General features: G+C 38.8%; 2 protein-coding genes across 2 annotated transcripts in view; both read right to left on the bottom strand.

The window, feature by feature from the left end:
* The window catches only part of CACNB4 (calcium voltage-gated channel auxiliary subunit beta 4), a 323,418-nt gene extending 318,361 nt beyond the window's left edge, over positions 1 to 5,057 (bottom strand). The window contains exons 1-2 of the mRNA XM_033946679.1: positions 4,925 to 5,057; positions 4,681 to 4,764 (exon numbers count right to left, since the gene is read on the bottom strand). Coding sequence (XP_033802570.1) covers positions 4,681 to 4,764; positions 4,925 to 4,987 — 147 coding nt within the window. The 5' untranslated portion in view covers positions 4,988 to 5,057. The remainder of the gene's footprint in view (positions 1 to 4,680; positions 4,765 to 4,924) is intronic.
* Positions 5,058 to 14,602: 9,545 nt separating this feature from the next.
* Positions 14,603 to 21,984, bottom strand: part of STAM2 (signal transducing adaptor molecule 2) — a 101,654-nt gene continuing 94,272 nt past the window's right edge. The window contains exon 14 of the mRNA XM_033945078.1: positions 14,603 to 20,705. Within this exon, the coding sequence (XP_033800969.1) occupies positions 20,477 to 20,705 (229 nt within the window). The 3' untranslated portion in view covers positions 14,603 to 20,476. The remainder of the gene's footprint in view (positions 20,706 to 21,984) is intronic.

Below are 21,984 nucleotides of genomic sequence, written 5' to 3'. Positions count from 1 at the left end.
GCTATTCTCAAAACTGTAACACTTCCCCCCTCTTAGGCCTCTCACCTTCCCCCTTTACACCTAACTCTTTAATCTCTCCACTGTAGTTCCTCTCTCATCTTTCTTCCTGTAAACCGTGCCGAGCTCCGCATTCGTGGAGATGGTGCGGTATATAAACCCAAGGTTTAGTTTAGTTTAGTCACGTTGCCATTATAATAACTGAATATTCTTGCGCAGTTCTAGATGAATATCTAACACACCAAGCTGAATACTGTATAGTTTTTGCATATGCCCATGCAGTAAATGCGATGAAGCCCATAGGAAATGAATGGGCTTAGCTGAACTTGCTGCACAGGAATTGCTAGCATGGTTTTGTTGAAGGAACCCTATACCTCCAGATTTTCATGGACTATTGTGTAAAGTCAAAAGGTGGTCAACCATGTATTTCAACACAATAAACTACTTATATGCCTTATTTTCTCTGGACTGACCCAGTGATTTACCAGGTAGAAGACCAGAACTCAATTCCGAAGCCCAATATCAGCATATTAGTCCAGATGGGGTATGTGTCGGAGAGAGTGCTCATGGTCTTAGGGGAACAAAAAATCTCAGTCACAAAACAATGGTTGACTCTTAGTGATCAGATTCAGGACTCTGTGTTCCATTCTGAGTCTGTAATAGTGAAAAAAAATATATAAAGTATCTGCAAAGGAAGGGTCATGGCACCATGACCAAAGGAAACTAGTCTTATAGATATGGAAATCCAAAGAAGCAGAAGAAAAGTGTCAAGATTCCTCAATAAAGCATACTCTCTTGAAATGGTGACCACACTCCTCTTTAACATGCATAATGCTATATTTTAATGCTATTAGGGGTCTTTTACTAAGACGTGCTAAATGCTAACGCATCCATAGAGCATAAAGCATCAGAAAGTTGTTCAATCTAAGTAGCTCAAAAAGTGTCCTTCCCCCATCAATGAACAATTTCACACAAAGACATGACACGCCTATAATTCTGCACAACATTTTGTAACCAGCTCGACGTAAGTATTAATTTATAAAATTTCTATACCGTTTAGAACTAGATTTAGTTTTCCTATTAGATGTACAATAAATTCAACCACACAGCCTCATTTTTGCCATGACTTTCAGGCACTCTAAACCTGACAGAGCATTCAGCTGGGAATGAAACTTCTTGATTGGCTAAAATTTCAGGCAATTATGTTCTTGGAGCTGCTGCCTGCTGCTGAAAAGAAAGAATCCCCATAGCAACCCTTGTTTCCAATGCCATTCTAAGCCACAAAAGATTTTAAATGATTACAATAGCTATTTTTTGAAAAGAAAAAAAAAAAAGTGTTCCACCTCTGTTAAATATATTCCTTTTCTCACATACCTGCTAACATACAGAACATGACAGAATTGCAGTGATCTTGCTAGTCTGATTCCTATTTTAGCTGCCTTATTTCCAGCCTTAGTTGCCACCAGCAATCAATGATTTATTAAGACCTTGTTTAGAAGGGTACAGAATATTTTTGAGTCCACTGAAGTCAAGAAACAAGCCTTAATATGTATAAGCACACTTGACACAATACTTTGTAGGCTTCATGAACAGTGTAAAGCTAACATATAGAAATATTATCCACAGACAAGTATTTCTCATAGTTAGTAATTTTCTGCCCATCTTGCTTACTTATGATCTGGGAGATTGTTGGTATAATCTGATCCTTGAGGGCTGCAAATTGGTTTATGTTTTCAGAATACACCAATGGCTCTTAAATCTGGGCTAGGTTTACAGGATATCCCAAATGAAATGCATGAAACAGATTTGAAAGCTTGCCATTTCTATTATATGCAAATCTCTCTCATGCATTTAATTAAAGATATCCTGTAAACCTGATTGGCTGGTACCCTCAGGACAGATTTGAGAACCATTAGATTATACATTACTTCATACATAAGGCTTCTGAATACATTATTTCTGATGCATGCAAAGACATCTGCTGCGTATTCATAATGAACGTCAGGCCTATCTGTGGCCCCTGGCAGAGTATTCCCTCTTCTAGAATATTGCTTCTCAAACCCATCCTTGAGGCACATACAACCAGTCAGGTTTTCAGGATATCCATAAAATAAACAGATTTGCATACTCAAGGAAGCAGTGCAAATCAGTCTCATGCATATTCATTGTGGATATCCTGAAAACCTGACTAACTGGCTATACCCCAATGCCTGGGTTAAAAAGCACTGCTCTGAACCACAATATAAAGTATTAGTCATATCTAACTTTGCTAAATCCCTAAAAATGAAGCAATTAAGGGAAATATGTTCTGGTCAGTCACCTTCACATTCAAGCCCATCAATAATGAGAGTGAGTCAGGTTTCTCTCAGAAGCACAATAGACTTTCTTTCCTTCCTTTTCCATTGTGTTCTTTAACTTTTTATTTGAATATTGTACTTTTCACATATTACTAGTAATGACCTTGAGTTCCAAAAAAGGACAATGGTCATGATATTCTTAGAGTTCTGTTCAAAAATAGACCTTCCCTAACCATGAAGAAAAGTATATTGAATCTGTGCTGGTGTATGACAAACCACTCAACTAATTTTACCAAAGACATTTTCTTCTTCCTCAGCTAAAAAAAAACTTTGTTAAAAAAAATCACTTCATTACAGCTTTTAAAAGAAAATGCTGCATTTGTTTTCCTTTCTGAACAGTTAATTAGGAACATTTGTTTCTCACCAGGCAGTCTCTCATTCTTTGTTATTATCCTAACAATGCAAAAGACAAGGTTTGGATCCAAAACAGGAAATGTCCACATTACCCATATTATAGAAATTACTGATTCCAATATGCCTGGAAAGCACGAGAATGTTCACTACCTTTACATTATTTAAAAGCCACAGAAAATGTAAACAAAACTCCTTTGACTTTATCCATTTCTGATTGGTGTTATAGAGCGGTCTCAAGTTCAGTAACTAAAAAAAATAAAATAAAAACTCAGACCTATTCTCATCTAAAAGGGTAGATTTCTTCTTTAGTAGATGTTTAATCCTCGTCAGGGTGAGTGGCAGAATTTTGAACCAATATCACACAGTCTCAATCTCAGCCAAAAAGGCAAGGATGATTCTTCTGGAGTAAGAAACAGATTTAGCAAAAAAAGTTTAACCATCCTGCTTTGGCAATGGTCATAACAACTACTTTCCTAATAGGGTGAGATAGCATAGAATTAACTATTTATTCCCCTCCCACCCCTGCAATATTATATAGTTCCTCAACCTCAGTCTAAAGACCAAAGACAAGGAAGGAACTATTCCTCAGTTCACACCGCATTTGATATTTGGTCAAAAGGCTGAGAACCATCAACCATAAAATAAAATATTTTATAACAATAAAACTTAAAAGGACAATTTAGTTATCCCAGAACACAATTCCATCAAAGCAATATAGGTAAGGCACAAGAATGATTGATTTGGTAGCATTCTACAGTACAGTATTCTGTCTTTTGGTTTTACTGAACATCTGGTTTTCAACACATCACAAACTTATAAATAACATATTTTTAGCCTTGGGTGAGTTAAATTTACGATTTGGGATATTTCAGGCCAGATTCGGATTGGAAATCAGGAAATCAATGCTGTTAATCGGCGTCTTCCTACAGAACTAAGATCTAAACCAAGGATTATACACTTCTCCCTTCGTATTCGTGGTTTCAGTAATCGCGGTTTCGATTGTTCACAGTTTTGAGCTTGCTTGCTCCTCCCCCAAAATTACACCAGCTTGCATAGAGAAATTGCTGATTCCAAGCGTTTACAGAGAAAATCGCCATTCCCAGCACTTTCTTCACCGTGTTTTGCCTCTCCTTCAGAAGCAGGCCAGGTCTCCCACCATGTTATTTGCGGTTTCACCATATTCACGATGGTTTTTAATAGAAAACAGCCAATAACATATGAAAAAGTTATTTGCGGTTTTTCTGTATTTGCGGTTCTATTAATCCCCTATCACAGCAAATACGGAGGGAGAAGTGTACTGTACTTAACCTGAAGCTGAATTTTCAGCACCACATAAAGTAGGACAGCACGCAAGCATTGCCCTTTTGTGCCGGGTCTTTCACACTCTTAATGTAACCTGTGATCAAAACCATCAGTAGACTCCATCTGTTTAAATTCCCCTAAATCCAGTGGCTCCTCTCTCTCCCTCCCTGGAACCCCCTTTCACCAGCAAACGCCCTAACCTCCTCGAGCGGTCCCAATACCTGAATCGCAGTCAGCACAACTTACCCACTGAGGGCTGGTCCCCCCCCCCCCCCCCAAATGAGCAGCGCCAGGAAAGAAATATAAAGAGCTACCCCACAGCAACTTATCCTCATTACTGCCTTTTCAACCCAAACTTTCAAACATTTCTCTAAAACATCAAAACATTGCCAACTACTGTATCCATGCACCAAAATTGAATAGGTGTGGAGAGTTGCGGGGTACGGAAGGGTTTTTTGTTGGGTTTATATATATATATATATATATATATATATATATATATATATATATATATATATATATATATTTCATTTACTTTATTAAGGAAGGAGCCCAATGAGCCTATAAGCAAATGAACCCATCCCCCCTCACCATCCCCCTGCGCGTGTCCGGCCCACCAGGGCTCCCCTCATGCCCTTTGCCTGAAGGAGCTGCTCCTGCTCTCTCCTACCTGTCTCAGGATAAAACTGGTGGAAGTCGTGCTGCCATCGGATCGCTTCAACCGACTTCTCCTGGACGTCGTGCCTTGGGAAACCTACACTCAGCAAAAGCAAGAAAAAAAGAGGGTTCAGAAGCCCATCCCGGATCTTGGCATCCCCTTCCCAAGTGGCCCAGCTCACGGTCCGGAGCAGCAGCAAGACAATTCCCCCCCCCCCCCCCCGGCATGAGCGATGCCCGGGTAGCGCCGACGGTACCTGGAAGATGGGCGCGTGCAGCCCGTCAGTGAATCCGTTCTTACTGTAAGAATTCCTGGACATGGTCTAGAGGAGCATCGCCCTCGCGGCCGGCACGCAGGCAGGATGAAATGAGGAGAAGCAGAGGCTGCAACTGCACCTCCCCCCGCCGGCGCAGCTAGAAAAAGGCGCGAGCGAGCTGAAGCGCCAACCGCCTCAAACAGCTGACGAAAGGGCTGCGCTTCAACCTCACCTTAGGGGCGGCACACAGCGCCCCTCCCTTCGCCCAACCAGAAACCTACAACACGGCCCTCAGTCAGCCTCACCTTAGAGACAAATACTTCCTCTTCCTCAGTCATGAATCGGATAGCCCCGACCGCAGGCAGACAGACTCACCTTACAGCAGGCAAATATTATCTCTCACAAAACAAAAAAAAAAAAACCCACAGCCCAGCCCTCAGTCTCATATACAGAAAGCAAATAGTGCCCCCCCTAGCCAAAAAAATGCAACCAGGCCCTCACAGTCTCAACAGAAGCAAATACTGCCCCTGCCCTCAACCCCCCCAAAAAACATGCAACCAGACTCAAGCTCACCAGCAAATACTGCCCCAGCCAAAAAATGCAACCAGGCCCTCACAGTCTCAACACAAGCAAATACTGCCCCTGCCCCCAACCCCCCCCCCAAAAAAAAAAAAAATAAATAAACAAAAACATGCAACCAGACTCAATCTCACCTTACAGAAAGCAAATACTGCCCCAGCCCCCAACCCACACCACAAAGCCAGGCCCCCACTCAGCCTCTACAGCAGCCTATGGGATCACTCTTCTCTGCCTGACCTTAAGAGAAGGGAAAGGGAACACTCCTCTTCAAACCCCTGGCTCAGACCAAGATATGAGATGCCTCCTATACAATGAAGTATCTGTATATAATATGTAAAACTATTTTGGTTGTACCACAGAAATGTAGTACTGTATATCAAAGACATGATCCATTAACAGCCCAGAGAACCAACCTGAAGATAATTTTTTGTTTTTATTTATCGTCAAACATTGGTACAGAAAAATTATAAGACCCAGTCAGAAATAATCAGTCTTGCATAATCAGGAATAAAAAATCAAAAGCCAAGCAATACTAATCTACCCTAAGTATCAAAGTTCAAGTGGAGAAGCAACAGAAAATAGGAAGATGATATTAAAATAAATAATAAATAAATAAATACAGGAACAATTGTTTGCATATCAAAAAAGTGACTACAAGGGGGTGCTGAAAGTTCTCAGCCCAAGAAAGGAATGACATGGAGCCATGAAACTTACAAGTTAGTCCATATACGAGGGGGGCCACTGAAAAGTTCTCAGTCCAACCAAACTGGAGCAGTCTCCATCGAGGGCTATACATTTAAGTCCAGTGATTTTGCACTTTTTTCATTTTGTCAGAAAAATATGGAATAAAAATAATGGAAAATCACTAGACTAGATAACCCTTGAAAGAGACTGCCCCAACTTTGTTGGTTGGGCTGAGAACGTTTCAGCAGTCCCTCATATATCCCTAAGTTCAACACATTTGGCACATCATGTCTGAAGTTTCTGTAACCCTTCCAAAAATGCTCTGATTTCTGGTCACTGAAATACTGCTCTGCTGCTGCAATCACCTCCAAATCACTCAAAAATTGTCACCTTTTCCAACTAATTTTAAGGTTTGGAAACAGAAAATAGTCAGATGGAGCAAGATCTGGTGAGTAGGGCAGATGCTCTATGCACTGAAACCACAACTGCGTCAAAACCTCCATTGTTTTGCCAGCCCTGTGAGCAGATGCATTGTCTTGCAAAAAGAGAACTCCTTTCTGCAACTTTACTCTCCTTTTTTTCTTTCAATGTCTCCTTTAATCGGCACAGCATGTTACAGTAGTATTGGCCCCTTGGAAGATAGTCAGTCATTACAACACCTTCCTGATCCCAAAACACTGTGGCCATGACCTTACCTGCTCACTTTTGGGTCTTGAATTTCCTGAGTGCCGCCATTGCATGAACTGTTGTTTTGTCATGGGATCATAGTGGTGTAACCAAGTTTCATTATCAGTAACTAGTCATTCCAAAAAGTTGGTACAAGCTTGCTGAAAATGCTGCAAAATCATCTTTGACCTGTCTATTTGACATTTCTCGTCAGCATTCAAACATTTGGACACCCACTTGACTGACAGCTTCTGCATACCCAGGTGCTTATGAATTATACACCCAACATGTTCCCTGGATAACTATACTGTCTCAGCAATTGTTTTAGCTGATATTTGTCTATCTGCCATAATCAGGTCCTGGACATAGTCAACAATTTCAGGAGTTGAGGCCTCCCAAATATTGCTGTATCTTTGGTCTCACAATCTCCACGCTAAAAGATTGCACACCACTTCTTCACTATGGAGTATGATGGGCATTTGTTACTCAATGTTTGCATCATACGCTCTGTGGCGGGGCCAGGGATAAGCCTAGAGCTGGCAACCCGGCTCCCGCCCCAGGCGTAGGATGGAGCGCTCCCAGGAGGACTCCCACTGGATAATCAGTAGAATAATTAGTAGACTGCTTTTTGGGTAAAGTTCAGCTTTTATCTTTATTACCCCCAGTTCAAAGCACTGGGGTTCCAGTAGTCCCTCTGGCTGAGTGGACTTAAAACAAATCATACATTCACAAGGCTTCTTCTTTATAACATAGTCCAGCCTGCTGCTCAGGCAAAAAGCCAAAAATAAACCAAAATGTTTTCTCTTTAGTTTTACTACTTTTGTCTGCAGATACTTCAGGAAGCTTTTACCTGACCCACCTGAAGTCCAATGCCCCCACTACCCCTATGCTCCTGGGTAGGGGCTAGGGAACTTTATATAACCCAACCTTTTATGACTGGTGTAAGTCCCCTCCCAAAAGTTCCCTGCTTCAGGGTTACGTGATGTCAGGTCTCTGAGTTCCGTTCAAACTTCTTGGGAAAGTTAATTATGGTTCTCACCTCCTTCCCTTTATCTACAAGGCCTCTCTCTCAGGCTCTAATTGATTCATTCACACATGCTTACAGTTCTGCCTAAGTGAGAAAGAAAGCTACACAAAATACATTCACTTTCATTCCCCTCCCCCATTCATGCCTCATTGACTGTGATTCTACAGGAGATCCCAGGCTGCTAGATCGCACTCCATTTCACTGCTTCCAGATAGCTCTCCCTCTAATTCCATTAGGGACTCTCCGCTTTCTGAGACCGGGTAAGAACTCCCTTCAGGGGCAGCTAATGGCCAGCCCTGCCCTGGAAGTCTTTCTCCTCCCTTGAACTTCTGCTTAGGAGCCAGAAGTCTGTTAGCTCGAGAGGGTTGTAAGACAGCCTGTGCTTTAGCTCTGGTCTGGGACAGAGAACTCCTAGCAGGCTCCTTCCTGCTCAGCACGGCACTTCTTGTTCTAGCAGTTCCTGAATTCCCTCCTGAATTCTCTCCTGCATTCCTCCCTGCATTCTCTGCCTTCTCTCGAGTGTTCCCAGCTGTGCTGATTTTATGCTGCAGGCTTGTTCCCACTCTCCCTCTGGGTTCGTCCTGCCTGTCAGCCCCACCCCCCTCATTAACCATGCCTGTGCTGGTTTTCTTTACTAGAGGTTTTGTTGGAGAACTGCCCAAGGAGTTATAAAAGGGATTATAGTGCCCTAAACCAGATGTTGTGGTTTCTGCCCTTCTCTCTTTGCCTTGCCCTTCCTGTTGGCTCTTGGTGATAGGAAAAGGGTTACTGGGCAGCTTCCTAGGCTTAGGAATAGGGGCAGCCCTTTGCAAGGCAGGGTTTAAAATCGGGTTTAAACTGCTGACAGGCGCTTCCCTGTCACAATTCATAGATTTCCTTTGGAGTTTTCTTCTGCAGGAATAAGGAACTTCATGATGGCTCAGATTTCCACACTTGAAAATTCCACACTTTTCGTTGACATGGTTCAATCAATGATCTGAGACAATGTCAAAACATAGCATTACAATTCTGCAAATTGGCACTTTGCAAAATAAAATAACACTCTTTTCAGCTACATTGATAAAATAATTCTCAGAAATTAGGAAGTTGGTAGGGCTGAGAACTTTTCACCCCCCCCCCCTCACAAGTAGGGTTCCATACATAACCATACCATCAATATACTAATTGGTAACACACGAATCCTAATCTTTGAAAAGCCTTAATCACACAGCAACATTCTCCCTCTCTCTCCCCTTTTACTAAGCTGTAGTAGATATTTCTACCGTGGCTCAGAGCACTACATGCTAAGGTTCCTAAGCTTGTTCTCCATAATCTCCATTTTAATCCTTTGTGCTAAAAGATCTTCAACAAGAACAGATTTCACTGTTTCAGTTTGTTTAATCCTATCTTCCAAGTTCTTCAATTGAGAAACCTGAGCTGGGGCAATAGCTTCCAAAGTATTAACTCGAGCTTCCAGTCTTCTCAGAGACACTTCAAAAAGTATTAACTCTCCGACTTGCCATACATTGCAATTATATTAAAGCTGTACAAATAGAAACTAATGTTACCTTCTCAGGCTTCTTGAAGAAGATAATTTTTTGTAGCCTCCTCTCTACTTTTATTCAACATTTAGATTAGGCCACAAACATAGGAGTTATTTACAGACCCATACAAAACATAGCTCATATGGGATGGCACTTACAGGCTGGCACTAAGACCAGAAGGAGGTTAAAGAAAGATGGACAATAGGGTAGAAACATGGATCATGAAGTGCAGTCAGGAGTTTGTCAACCTTTCTTCACTTTGTTTTTCCCAATCACCCAAGAGCAGATGGCTATGTCCAAATGGAATTATGATGGAATATGTTAGAATGCTAATATTTAGGTTCCAGTGAAATGGGCACTCTGAATTTTTGTTTGCAAACCACCTGTGAATTTTTTTCATCCCTACTTTATTTCCTTTCCTAACTCAAATACCCAGTCATACAGGAAAAGATGTTTGCTGGGGCCATGCACTAGAGTTGTTTCCACCATTTTGCCCGGCCCTGAAGTCCAATTTACCGGTCTATAATTTCCTGGATGCCCCTGGAACCCTTTTTAAAAATTAGCATAACATTGGTCACCCTCCAATCTTCAGGTACTACAGACAATTATAGTGACAAGTTACAGATCACTAACAGCAGGTTAGCAATTTCATGTTTGAGTTCTTTTAGTACTCTGGGATGTATACCATCCTATCCAGGTGATTTATCATTTTTTAACTTGTTAATTTGGCTCAGTAACATCTTCCAGATTCACCAAGATTTCTTTCAGTTCCTCTGCATCATCGCCCTTGAAAACCATTTCTGGTTCAGGTAGATCTCTTGCATCTTCTGTAAAGACCGAAGCAAAGAATTCATTCAGTCTCTCCACTATGACCTTATCCTCCCTGAGTGCCCCTTTTGTGCCTTGATCATACCACGGTCCCACAGATTCCCTCACAGGTTTTCTGCTTCTGATGTACCTAAAAAATTGTTACGAGTTTTTGCCTCTTTTGCAAGATTATCTTCATATTCTTTCTTAGCTTTCTTTATCAATACATTGCATCAAACTGGTCAGTGCTTGTGTCTCTTCTTATTTTCTTATTTCAGATCCTTTTTCCATTCTTTAAAGGATGCTTTTTTTTTTCTCTAATAATCTCTTACATTTCACCTTTTAACCACATTGGCTCTCATTTCCTCTTCTTCCACCTTTGCTGATACGTGGAATACATCTGGTCTGGGCTTCCATGATGATATTTTTAAATAATATCCATGACTGGTTTACAGTCCTAACCTTTGCAACCGATCCTTTTAGTTTTTTTTAACCATTTTCATTTTATCATAGTCACCCTTTCAAAAATTAAATGCCTCTACAGTAATTTCTTTTGTGACGTCACTCTCGGTCTCAGCTCAAATTTGATCATGTTACAATCTCTGTTTCCCAGTGGACCCACCACAGTTAACTCCTGTACTATGCCTTGTATTCCACTAAGGACCAAATCTAATAAAGCTCCCCTGCTTGTCGGTTCCCAGACTAGTTGCTCCAAGAAGCAGTCATTTATGACATCTTGGAATTTTACCTCCCTAGTGCTCCTCTAAGTAGCATTTAACCAGTCAATGTTGGGGTAATTGAAATCACCCATTATTATAGTTGCCCAATTTGTATGCAATTGAAGCAATGCATGAAAATGTATCTCATGAACATTCATGGCAGAGATTAAGACAAGCTGGCTGGCTGGGGATCTCCCAAGACAAGGTTAGGAGTAGAGAGTTGCATGGGGAAAGAAATCAAATCTGTCCCTGCTAACATCATTTCATCCCAAGTAAGAACATAAGAACATAAGAACATAAGCAGTGCCTCTGTCGGGTCAGACCACAGGTCCATCCTGCCCAGCAGTCCGCTCCCGCGGCGGCCCAAAAACAGGTCAAGACCTGTCTGAATCATCAGAAGGGGCTCCCCTGCCACCTTGGTTTCCCATTTAAGTCCTGCCTTCTTATCAAAGTCCTAGCCCTCCGGTCTACACATGCACGACCAGGTTGGTTTACTCATTTCCTGGCTAACTTCCTACACCCGTGTTACATCCCAGGTCCTCCCTCAGTATCCCACGATCCCTCTATCTCTCAGGAATCCATCCAATCCCTGCTTGAATCCCTGTACCGTGCTCTGCCTGATCACCTCCTCCGGTAGCGCATTCCAAGTGTCCACGACTCTTTGGGTGAAAAAAAACTTCCTTGCATTTGTTTTGAACCTGTCTCCCTTCAGTTTCTCAGAATGCCCCCTCGTATTTGCTGTCCCCTTCAGCCTGAAGAATCTGTCCCTATCCACCCTCTCTATGCCCCTCATGATCTTGAAGGTCTCTATCATATCTCCCCTGAGTCTCCTTTTCTCCAGAGAGAAGAGCCCCAGCTTATCCAGCCTCTCAGCGTATGAGCAGTGTTCCAACCCTTTTACCATTTTCGTTGCTCTCCTTTGGACTCTCTCAAGTACTCTCTTCCATTCCCTGCATTTCCTTTTCTAAACACAATACAAAGATATCTACTATACACATTTCACAAAGACTAATATTTCCATCAATAAATTCAAATTAATTATTACTTTTGATGTCTGGACTTTTATTTTTCCATCGTTTGTTCTAGTTTCTTTTTTTGTTTTTGCTTTTCTGTCTTCTGCAAATTCTCCTTCAAGTGGCTGCTGTCCATCGGTCTTTTCTTCTCTCTCCTGTCTTGTTCTATTCCCTCACTACAATTGCCTCTATTAACCTTTCCATTTAGCTCTTTCCTCCCTTTTTTTCTTTTCTACCTAAGTCCACTCAAATTTCATCCTGTCTCCCTTCTTTTCAGCTATCAAATTCCCATCTTCTGCTCTCACCCACCCTTCCATTTTGAGTCTACTTTCCAACCATACTTTTACCCACTGAAATCTCTATGCTCTGCTCATTCATTTTTCTGCCCCCCCCCCAGGCTCCACAGTTCCACTATCTATAAATTAAGCCCTGCATATATCCAATCCCCTCCCTGTTGCTTCAAGCTCTATCTAATGCCCTTGTCTCTATAGTTCTATGCTCACTCAGCCTGCTGTAAGGTCAGCAGTTGCTCACAGGAAATAGGCCACTAATGTTATGATCATGGGCTGGTTTAGTCTCTATACCAGGAGCAGGCAACCTCAGTCCCCAAAGGCTGCGCTTTCAGGGATTCCCCAATATGTACGAGATTTATTTGTATACAATGGAGGCAGTGGATACAAACAGATCTCATGTATATTCATTATGGAAATCTTAAAAACCTGACTGGGATGAAGCCCTAACTTGCCCACTCCTGTCCTATGGCTCTGTCTGCTGTTGATATTGCTGCCACCAAAACAAAGTTGGAGGGGGCAGGAAATCAGATGTTCATGAAATAAGGGAAGAGATATACTTGCACTGGCTAGGATACCAGAGGTCTAAATCTGTCACTGGCAGCTGCAATTCAGTTTCATTCTTTTATTTTCTTGGGATTATTATGTAAGAAACATATTACTTTTCCTACAAAGTGTAAAAAGCATATGGAGCATTTCTCTTTCTTTCAGCTAAATATAGACACAATGTAGAACATAGTTGTTCTGAATCTCACATGCCTTGATGTTGAATTTTCACCTCTGCACCACTTTCTTGGTAATACATCCAACTTCCTCCAGGTGCAGAAAAGTGCCAAAGATCCATAACAGGACCAAGTCCAACCATTAAGCAGGACTAGGAGGTCAGTTTGGACAGCAGCTTCCAGGGCACAGCAAAGAATATCTGCAGTCAGAGCAAAGCAGTATATCCCAACAGCCAAACACAAAGAACCATCAGCCCATACTTTTACCTGGAAAGGTAGGCAATTTTCAAACTTTTTTTTTTTTTATAAGGCTTGGCTTTACATAAATGACATTATTTTATGTTATTTTTGTTTATAATAAAATTGCATTTGTTCTTTGGGTTGATGTGTTCAGTCTCTTCCCCCCTCCTTCTTTGGTTTACCTTGTTTGTTCGGGTGGGAGGGGTCCTTCCTTCTGGGTTGTTTTGGAAAAGCATGTCATATAAATGGGAGAGGGGGTTAGGTTAGGAAAGTTGAGTAGAGAAGGGTGCCTGTAAAGTTTAAGGTTTACCTAGGGCCCCCCCAGAACTGTTGCACCTGCCCTGCATAATAAGTCAGCTATTCATGAAAGGTTCGCCTACTAAAGGCTCTGGTTCCATATTACTTGGTACTTGGGTCCTGGGTTGGCCACTGTTGGAAAATGGGATGCTGGGCTTGATGGATCAGTCTGTCCCAGTGTGGCAATTCTTATGTTGCAATATGATTGCCTTGTTTTGTTTTATTCATTTATAACCTGCTTTTAACAGAGCAGCTCACAATAAAACACTCACAATAGTTAAAGACATCAACATACATTACACAAAACTACATCAGCAGTTCAGAGGCCAGCGCTATCATCATCACTCAGGGCCCATATTTCATACTGCAAAACAAATGTCTCTTCAGCAATTTCTTGAAATCGCGCAAATTTCCCTGCTGTCATATATACAATGGTATTCGATTCCATTCCCGAGGAATTAAGCAAGAGAACATGCTAGTTCTAGAGCTCACCAGCCTCAGGCATTTAGCCAGAGGAATAAACAGCTCTGCATGATTAGCAGAACGTAATTTGAGGAATGGGACATAAGGCAGAATGGAACTCATCACACTTTCCAGGACCATTCCATGCACACACAAATAGACCATCACTAATAGTCTACAGCATTTGCGATCTTCCAGTTGTAACCATCACTGTACATATCTTTCCAACAATCATTTTTCTAAAAACACAGAATGGCAATTGTATTTTCTGTAATTTTAAACTTGTCAAAAATTTTGTGCAAAATCAAACTGGCATGCTATAATAAATAGGACATTTGAAAGTTGTTTCTTTTAATGCTATAATTTGCACTCAGAAAAATGAATAATTGGCCATTTTCTTCCACCAGGCTGCCATTTCATATCCAAAATAATAAATGAACCAGCTTGTTGGAATGTTACTATTAAAGTACTTCCTAGCTTTCAGCAAAGAGTTTGAACATGAAAAACATATAATAAAAGATTTATGGGGAAATATAACAAAACCAACAACAAAAAGATAAGTCAGGCAATAGATGAACAAATGGAGTAAAAAGTAAAAACTAGGCAAATTCAGTTCTGGGGACAATAAAGTACATATTAGGGAAGTGCACATGGTAAAAAAAAAAATTGGTTTATTGTTCTCTGTTTCCCAGTTTGTTTCACACATTCTTTTTAATAAAAATTTAAACATATACAAATTAACTTAGTACAATTAATTCATAAGTTTACATGCAATACATGTGTTGAATTGATTTAGTACATAGTAACAAATCAAATGTACACTGTGAATGTGCATCCCTAGAAAATACTGCAACAATGTTTAACAATGAAAAAATAGTGACAAAAAGAATAAAACCCAACTGAAATTTGAGAGAGACAAAGTAAGGCCCCTTTTTATGAAGCCGAGTTAGTTTTTGGTTTTTTAAATCGCTGGCTGCGGAAGTACTAGCCCCGCTGCTCAAAGGACTTCTATGAGCGTCGGAGCTTTTATGGCTGGCAATAAAAAAGCCTAATGCAGCTTCATAAAAGGGGGAGCAAATGTCTATATCCACCTAAGCAACTCATGGATTAGGCTATAATTTCAATAATGTCTAGTACACCACCAGTGGTACCTCAACCTGTCCCCCACAACCAGCTATATTTTCAGGATATAATACATGTGAAAACTGTCGTTACTGATCTTCCATGTCTAAGTTTTTTTTATATGTATATTATTTGAAAATGCAACCATCTTTAGGGTCAATAATACAGGTGTGGGAACCACTGTTAAACTCTTGAGAGTAATCTTATCATACTAATGTTAAATATCTAATGCTCTTTCTCTCTATATACTAATAGTTTTAAAACTTTAATGTTAAACAGATACAATACATTCTGATTGAAAAGAGCATTACATGGCAGCATATTACACTCATACACATTATATGAATAATGACTATAATAGCTTAGCAACCACTTACTACATCAGGTAGTGGAAATCACACTAGGTTTTCTGGCATCAAGAAATAAAAAGTGTCTCTATAGAACTATAGAGACAAGGTGATGGCAAAACAAGGAAGCTTGTCGGGATATGAAAGTGAGCACAGTTGTGCTGGCGAGTTTAAAGTCTGTTCTTGATAAATATTTATTTATTTATTTAATTCGAATTCTAGCCCATCCTCCCCAAAGCTCAGAATGGGTTACATATTGGTCATTGGAACACTTGAAGAACTAGATTGAGTATAAGTCCTGCACATGAAAGATAAGTGTGATATTTAATGTTTTTGTGCTCAGTGAGTGGAATTTTTCATCTGGACTTATTTTTTGGCATGTGAGAAGTGAAGTTGTTTATGCTGATATGATTCACAGCTTGATACATTGGTAAAAATTGCTGGCAGGTTAGTTTGAGGCTTTTTTTTATCCACTTTTTATTTTTGATACCAGATAACCTGATGTGATTTCCACTACCTGACATAGTAACAAAGTGGTTGTTTGCTAGCATATTACACCAGCCAGAAAATGCATAGCTAGAGCATCAGGGAGCCATTTCAAATAAAGACACTTCCAATAACAACCTTTAAAGAAACAGACTACTGTAATGCTGCCCATAACTATTTTTTTTTTTATTACCACCACAGGAGGTATATATAAGGTAACTTAAACTCAGAAGATTTTAAAAAAAAAGAAAGAAGATAACGGTAGTACAGTAGCCCCAGATGAAGTACAATGTCCGAGTACAGACTTTAGTAGCTTTGCATTCAATCCTGGAGTAACCTGGAATTTCTTCAAGTTCTGAAGCTTTTTCTTGGACCCAACTCAAAAAATGATTAAAAATGATGTACATAAACTAATGAGACAACAGTGATCTATCTTCAATTGAATTACATACTCTAGCAGAGATCCATCTCCAAGATACACTTTTTATAGTACTCAAGAAATAAAAATGCATTAATGTTAACATACCAGAATAAATCATATCTATTGAAGTGAGCACATGGATTTGTGTCAGTGTGATTATCATTAAGAGAACGCACATTCAAATCTAAAAATCTGAACTAATTTAACATTTCCTTTGGCAGCATAAGATTTAATTATGAACAAGCTTCGGAAATAAATAGGAATATTTACAGAAGTACAAACACAATACTATGCTATTAACACCTAGACACTTTCATATACACAGAAATTTTTTTTTAAAGTTTCAATACCAAAATTCTTCAATACTAGATTACAATCATCCTCATATATAGCAGAAAGGTGACAGAAAATCCTGTGACAAATGATCAGGGCATCTCCTCATTGTCAACAGTTGGCAAACTCTTTACCTTCCTGGTTAATTGCCTTGAGCAACACAAGGAGGCCTGATTTACTAGGTTTTATTGTCCCACAGATACAAAAGGGGGGGGGGGGAAGCAGATTAAGCAGTGAAATCTTCTGCAGAGCAAACAAATCCTGGCAGCATCATTCACTCAGTGTCACATCCAGTTCAAACATACAAATCATTCTTGATTAGCCACTCATAGAAACCAAAGAAACTTGTGATGTCCCGATTATCTTTGTTTTTTTAAGGACAAACAACAACACAAGATCAACATAAAGAAATGTTAGGACATCAAATGCTGCCATATATACAAATTTTAATTCCTTTTAAAGAAGAAAAAGGAGTATCAGTATATATAAAATTTCACAGACAAATGTCTATATACACTATTTATATATATAATAAATGACTAAATAAATCTATAAATCTCTTAATCTTCTTTTTGACTCAAGTGGTTTTGAAATAATATAGCAGAACCAGATGCTAGAAATGCTATATCAATACACTGAATCCAGTCAAACTTTTATTAATATATCTTTCACCGACAACCTGTTGCTTATGAGAAAGCTAAACAAACATATGGTTTGGAACAATATATTTAAGATATAGAATTTAGATTTCTAGAGAGTAGATCAGGGATCCTCAAACTATGACCCACCAGCAAGATATGCCCATAGAAGCCATTCTTCTGCTGCCATACTTTTCCTGCTTGTGGCTGAATTAAGCCTGTGGAGGAAGTTTTTTATTAAATTATATACAGTATATATAAATGTGTTAACAGCAGCAAAACTAGTTGGGTTGTGAGGCTCCACCAGCCAAAGATAACAATGGCAGTATGGAATGGCAACAAACCTAGCAATTTTCCAGGGGGAACCTCCCACTCTGTTCAGCAGAACTGAAGGGGACCTTTCACTGCTTCTTTTGATGATTTTAAAATATCCTATATGACCCTCCTCTTGAAAAAATATTTGAGGACCCCTGCAATAAATAGTCTAAACAGCAGCTTCTGAAATTGCTTATAAACTGAACCTATATGTTAAGTCAATATTTTAATATGGTATATCATTTGGAAAAGCTTGTCTATTCAACAGCCTCATGTAAAAGGAAAATGGTAAGCAAACAAAACTTAACACATCGAAAAAACTAAAATTTCCATATGCACTATTGAAAACAAAACAAGAATTTCAAGGGAATTTTACATATACTACTCCTGTTTTTCCCATGTTCTAGATTCATCCTGTTTCAGATTTGGCTGCGTTTTCACATGAACTAACAACTGAACAAGCTGCAATTACCTCAGAAAATCATTTTCAGGACAGCATGCACTAAATTTTGGAAACAAAAAACACCAATAAAAGCAAAAAGGATTTTCTAAAGTTTATCAGAAAGATCACATATAGAAGAAATGTGTTGTGTTTCACATACATAAATTAGCTGTGTGTATCAAAGTTATAATATCCATTATTTTCTATAATATGTTTAAAAATATACACATAAATATAATTATGCTTCAAGCCAAAGAGATGAAAATGGAACAGAATTATATGAAAATCCCTAGAAGCTAACACACTAATACAAAGAGAATCAAATCCCTATATTTTTGAAAGGGGTTACACAACACTTGGTGATGTTAATTACACATTTCATTCACACAGAAACCTTTAGGCCAGGGCCACAAACCCTAAACTACCCAAATGGGTAATCTAACGTTTATGCAGAGTTAAAGATCTCTACTCAGTTCCAAATTTGTCTCAATGGCGCTCTGTACAGCTTTCTAGATATTGAGTGTTAGTTAAACCCTTCTTCGTGCCTTGTTCTTCAATACAAAGCAAACATGTTTCTACATGCACACATGCTACAGAATAATGTGTTTTTTTTTACAAGACATAATGTGCAACACATCTCATTTTGGTTATTAATAGACGTGAGTTGGTATATGAATGGCATTTTGGTTTGGCCACAGGGGGGAAAAAAGCTATACATTCAGGTAGCAAATACTTTTTAAAAAGTATATTATTTTAAGACAAGAAATGAAATATATCAATCAAATGAAGAATTATCAATTTGATATTTTCCACACACTAAGCATATGGTCAGAATGGTAATATGAGCTTTCTATTCAGTTCTCTTGATTTATCATAGAAGTATATTTAATGCCTCTATGACAAAATTTGTACCCAAGTTATAGTCTTAGCATATCACAATGGTGCTGATACCATCTATGATTTTATTAGGGGATCATGGCTTTTCTGTGTTTAGCACTAATATAATCAAGAATGTGGTTTGGTAACATCCAGAGGTCATCGATATAAACCACAGAACCAGAGTTACCAAAAAGAATATACTACAATCTCTCCTAATATAAAACAGATAGGAAGCTGGTAATAAACTAGGCGCACATCGTTGGTTATCAATATTGTGCCCCTTAACCTTAATATACTTCACTGAAATAAAAACTGTTTCTATAAAACACACAAAAGTCATCATCCCCATTTTATTTGGAAGGCAGCAGTCTTGGCACTTGGCCAACAAAAAAAAAAAAGTACCTTTCTGAAGGCCAACAAAAAAAAAAAGTACCTTTCTGAATTTCATTGCTACCTATAGCAATTTTTTTCTTTACCTCCAGCAAATGTGGCTCCCTTATTGAATAAAAAAAAAATGGTTGTCCTTTCCATAGAATGATAAATCCTAGTATAGACAGTTAGTCTATTTTGCTTCAACTTCCTCTCAACACACTAATGAGATAGTGATACAATTGTAAAAATTATTAAGAAATGAAAACAGAATAGCAGAAAAAAACCATTTGGAGGAACAATGTTAAATAAAATATAATAATTAAACAACATAAGAAACCAAAACTGAAAACTGTTATTTAAAGTATGAGCCTAACCCATTAGTGCTGGTTTCATTTGCCTGGAAAGTCCATAAAGAAAGAGCCATTTTTTTTACAAATAATTAAAAAAAAAATCACTACTTTTACCTTCTTCCCCCTTTCCCTGCCCAGCACAATTTCTTCATGTTACGTTCACCGACGTGCTTTCTAGACTCACTGTACCAGAAAAGAAGCTTTTAGTATTACATATTATAAGGTGAATCACCATGGCACATTCATTGACAAATGAATGAAGGGGAAATATAGAGTAAGAAGAAAATAGGTCCCTTGGCCCCAGGATCAGGATGTTTGTATACAGCACTTAGCACCACTAAGAAGCTATTTGACTAGGGGCACATAATATAGATGGAAAGGTGAGAGAAAAAGGAAACAGTTTTAGTAGAATCATTACAAGACACATTGGTACCAGCACTAAAAGAGTTAATAACCAACTCAGAGCAAAGGGATTATTTTATGATATACAATAATAGTGACTATCAATTAAAAAAAAAATAGTTTGGGGAAATGAAGGGCAAAAAATTTACATTTGAGATAATTTAACCTGAAATTACAGATGTTCTATTAGCATAAATTCAACCCCCCTTAAAATCTGTCAACACAATCTTCAACCTTGGACTTAATTTCTCTTAAAATAAATTACTTCATGTTCTAGTGCAATAGTTTTAGGGTAATTAATTTATGGTCTTCCTCCACAGGAAGCAAAATTTCCTATTTGTATCATTACTCTAGTGACATTTGTCACAAGACTAGTAAGCAAATCAGCTTTCAAGAATATGGGCTTAGGTTTGTTTTCAAAGAAGGGGCTGTTGGTAGTAATTTGAAGGTTGCTGTGAAGCTGTGTGGCCTGGCATTGACAAATGGTAGCTGGTTACTTGAGGCAAATTGGATGTACTGTTCTGGTAAGCCGTCATATCTACAGACATTCCCATTTGTTGAGGGTAAGCGGTTGTGCCCACTGTTGACTGAAGACCTGAGCTCTGGTTTATATATGTAGGATTTGCAACTGTATCATGGCCTGTGCTGTAAAAGAAAACAAAAATGTTCTAATTTTATATGTTAAGAAGAACAGCATATATAATGAATCAAAAACTATGCACTGTGTACCAAGGGGGTAGGGGCAGTAATCTTACTATAAAAAAGGCATAGTTGCTTACTTCTAACAGAGGTTCTCAACAGACAGCAGGGGAATGCACTTGCTAGTACATCAATCAATCAGATTAGTCTGTCCAAAGAGTCTCCCAGTGGTACCATCTGTTGCACTAGCAGTTTTCATTTATTTATTTGGGAATAATGAAAGGATCAAGTGTGGCTACATTCTCCTATTGTCTATGGAGAACCCCTGTTGCAGGAAAGCAACTCCACTTTTTTCCATGGATAAGTAGAATAAAGCAGACACCAAAGCTGACAGCTTATTATATTGAGGGTTTGTTTGATGGTATAAGAGTGGATGGCAATTTTGATACTCAAAAAAGATTTTATAAAACTGCTTGGCCACAACTGATGTATTGGATAGGGAAACTCTGACTGCTTCATTAGTTTTTGAGCAAGGCTTAAAACTCAATAATGAAATTGTATTTCCGTAATTCTCAAAAACTGTTTAATGGATAAAAAATTTGGATCTATCCGGATTTAGAGAAAAAGTGACAGAAAGAATTTCTTTTGATGAGAGACGAAGTAGACTGGGAGATCTTTTTTATTACCATACCCTGTAAATGTATGATACGCCATCTTGGTAATATACTTCTATACTCCAGATCAGCTGAAAGCTTTTTGAACCTTAAGAAGCTCTCTGGGGGAGAATGAAAATTAGCTAAGAGAATATTAGGGTCAGGTTGTCTTGTAATGGTCTATTTTTTAAACATCTTTTTTTTTTTTTCATTTTCTTCTCCTATATGTGAGACATTCCCCATTTATTTTGTTGTCTAAGGAAGAGTTAATTTATCTTCTTAAAAAATAAGTTTCCTAATTAGGAATGATCTTGTTTTTGACTCTGTTTTTCTATAGACAAGTGCTTTGCATGTTATTATTTCAAATCTATAAATAAAGAACTTAAAAAACTGCTTGGTCAAAGGACATATGTCTTGGGCTTCAGATTGGTCCAGACAACAATGTTTTGAGAGTATAAACCCATGTGACTACTTTGCAGATATTTTGGATGGAAACTGTTCCAAGGTTAGCAGTGCATAGTAGTTGCTTTTGTTCTCAGTTGATATACACCAATTCAAGTTGGTGGTTGCTTGCCTGAATGAAAGTAATAGAAGGAAATACAATAAGCAACCCAGCTGAAAAGCGTTCATTT

Source organism: Geotrypetes seraphini, chromosome 5 (genome assembly GCF_902459505.1).
Source record: "Geotrypetes seraphini chromosome 5, aGeoSer1.1, whole genome shotgun sequence".
Taxonomy (NCBI): domain Eukaryota; kingdom Metazoa; phylum Chordata; class Amphibia; order Gymnophiona; family Dermophiidae; genus Geotrypetes; species Geotrypetes seraphini.
Note: the sequence above shows the minus strand (reverse complement) of the source record. Positions and strands in the feature narration are given on the sequence as shown.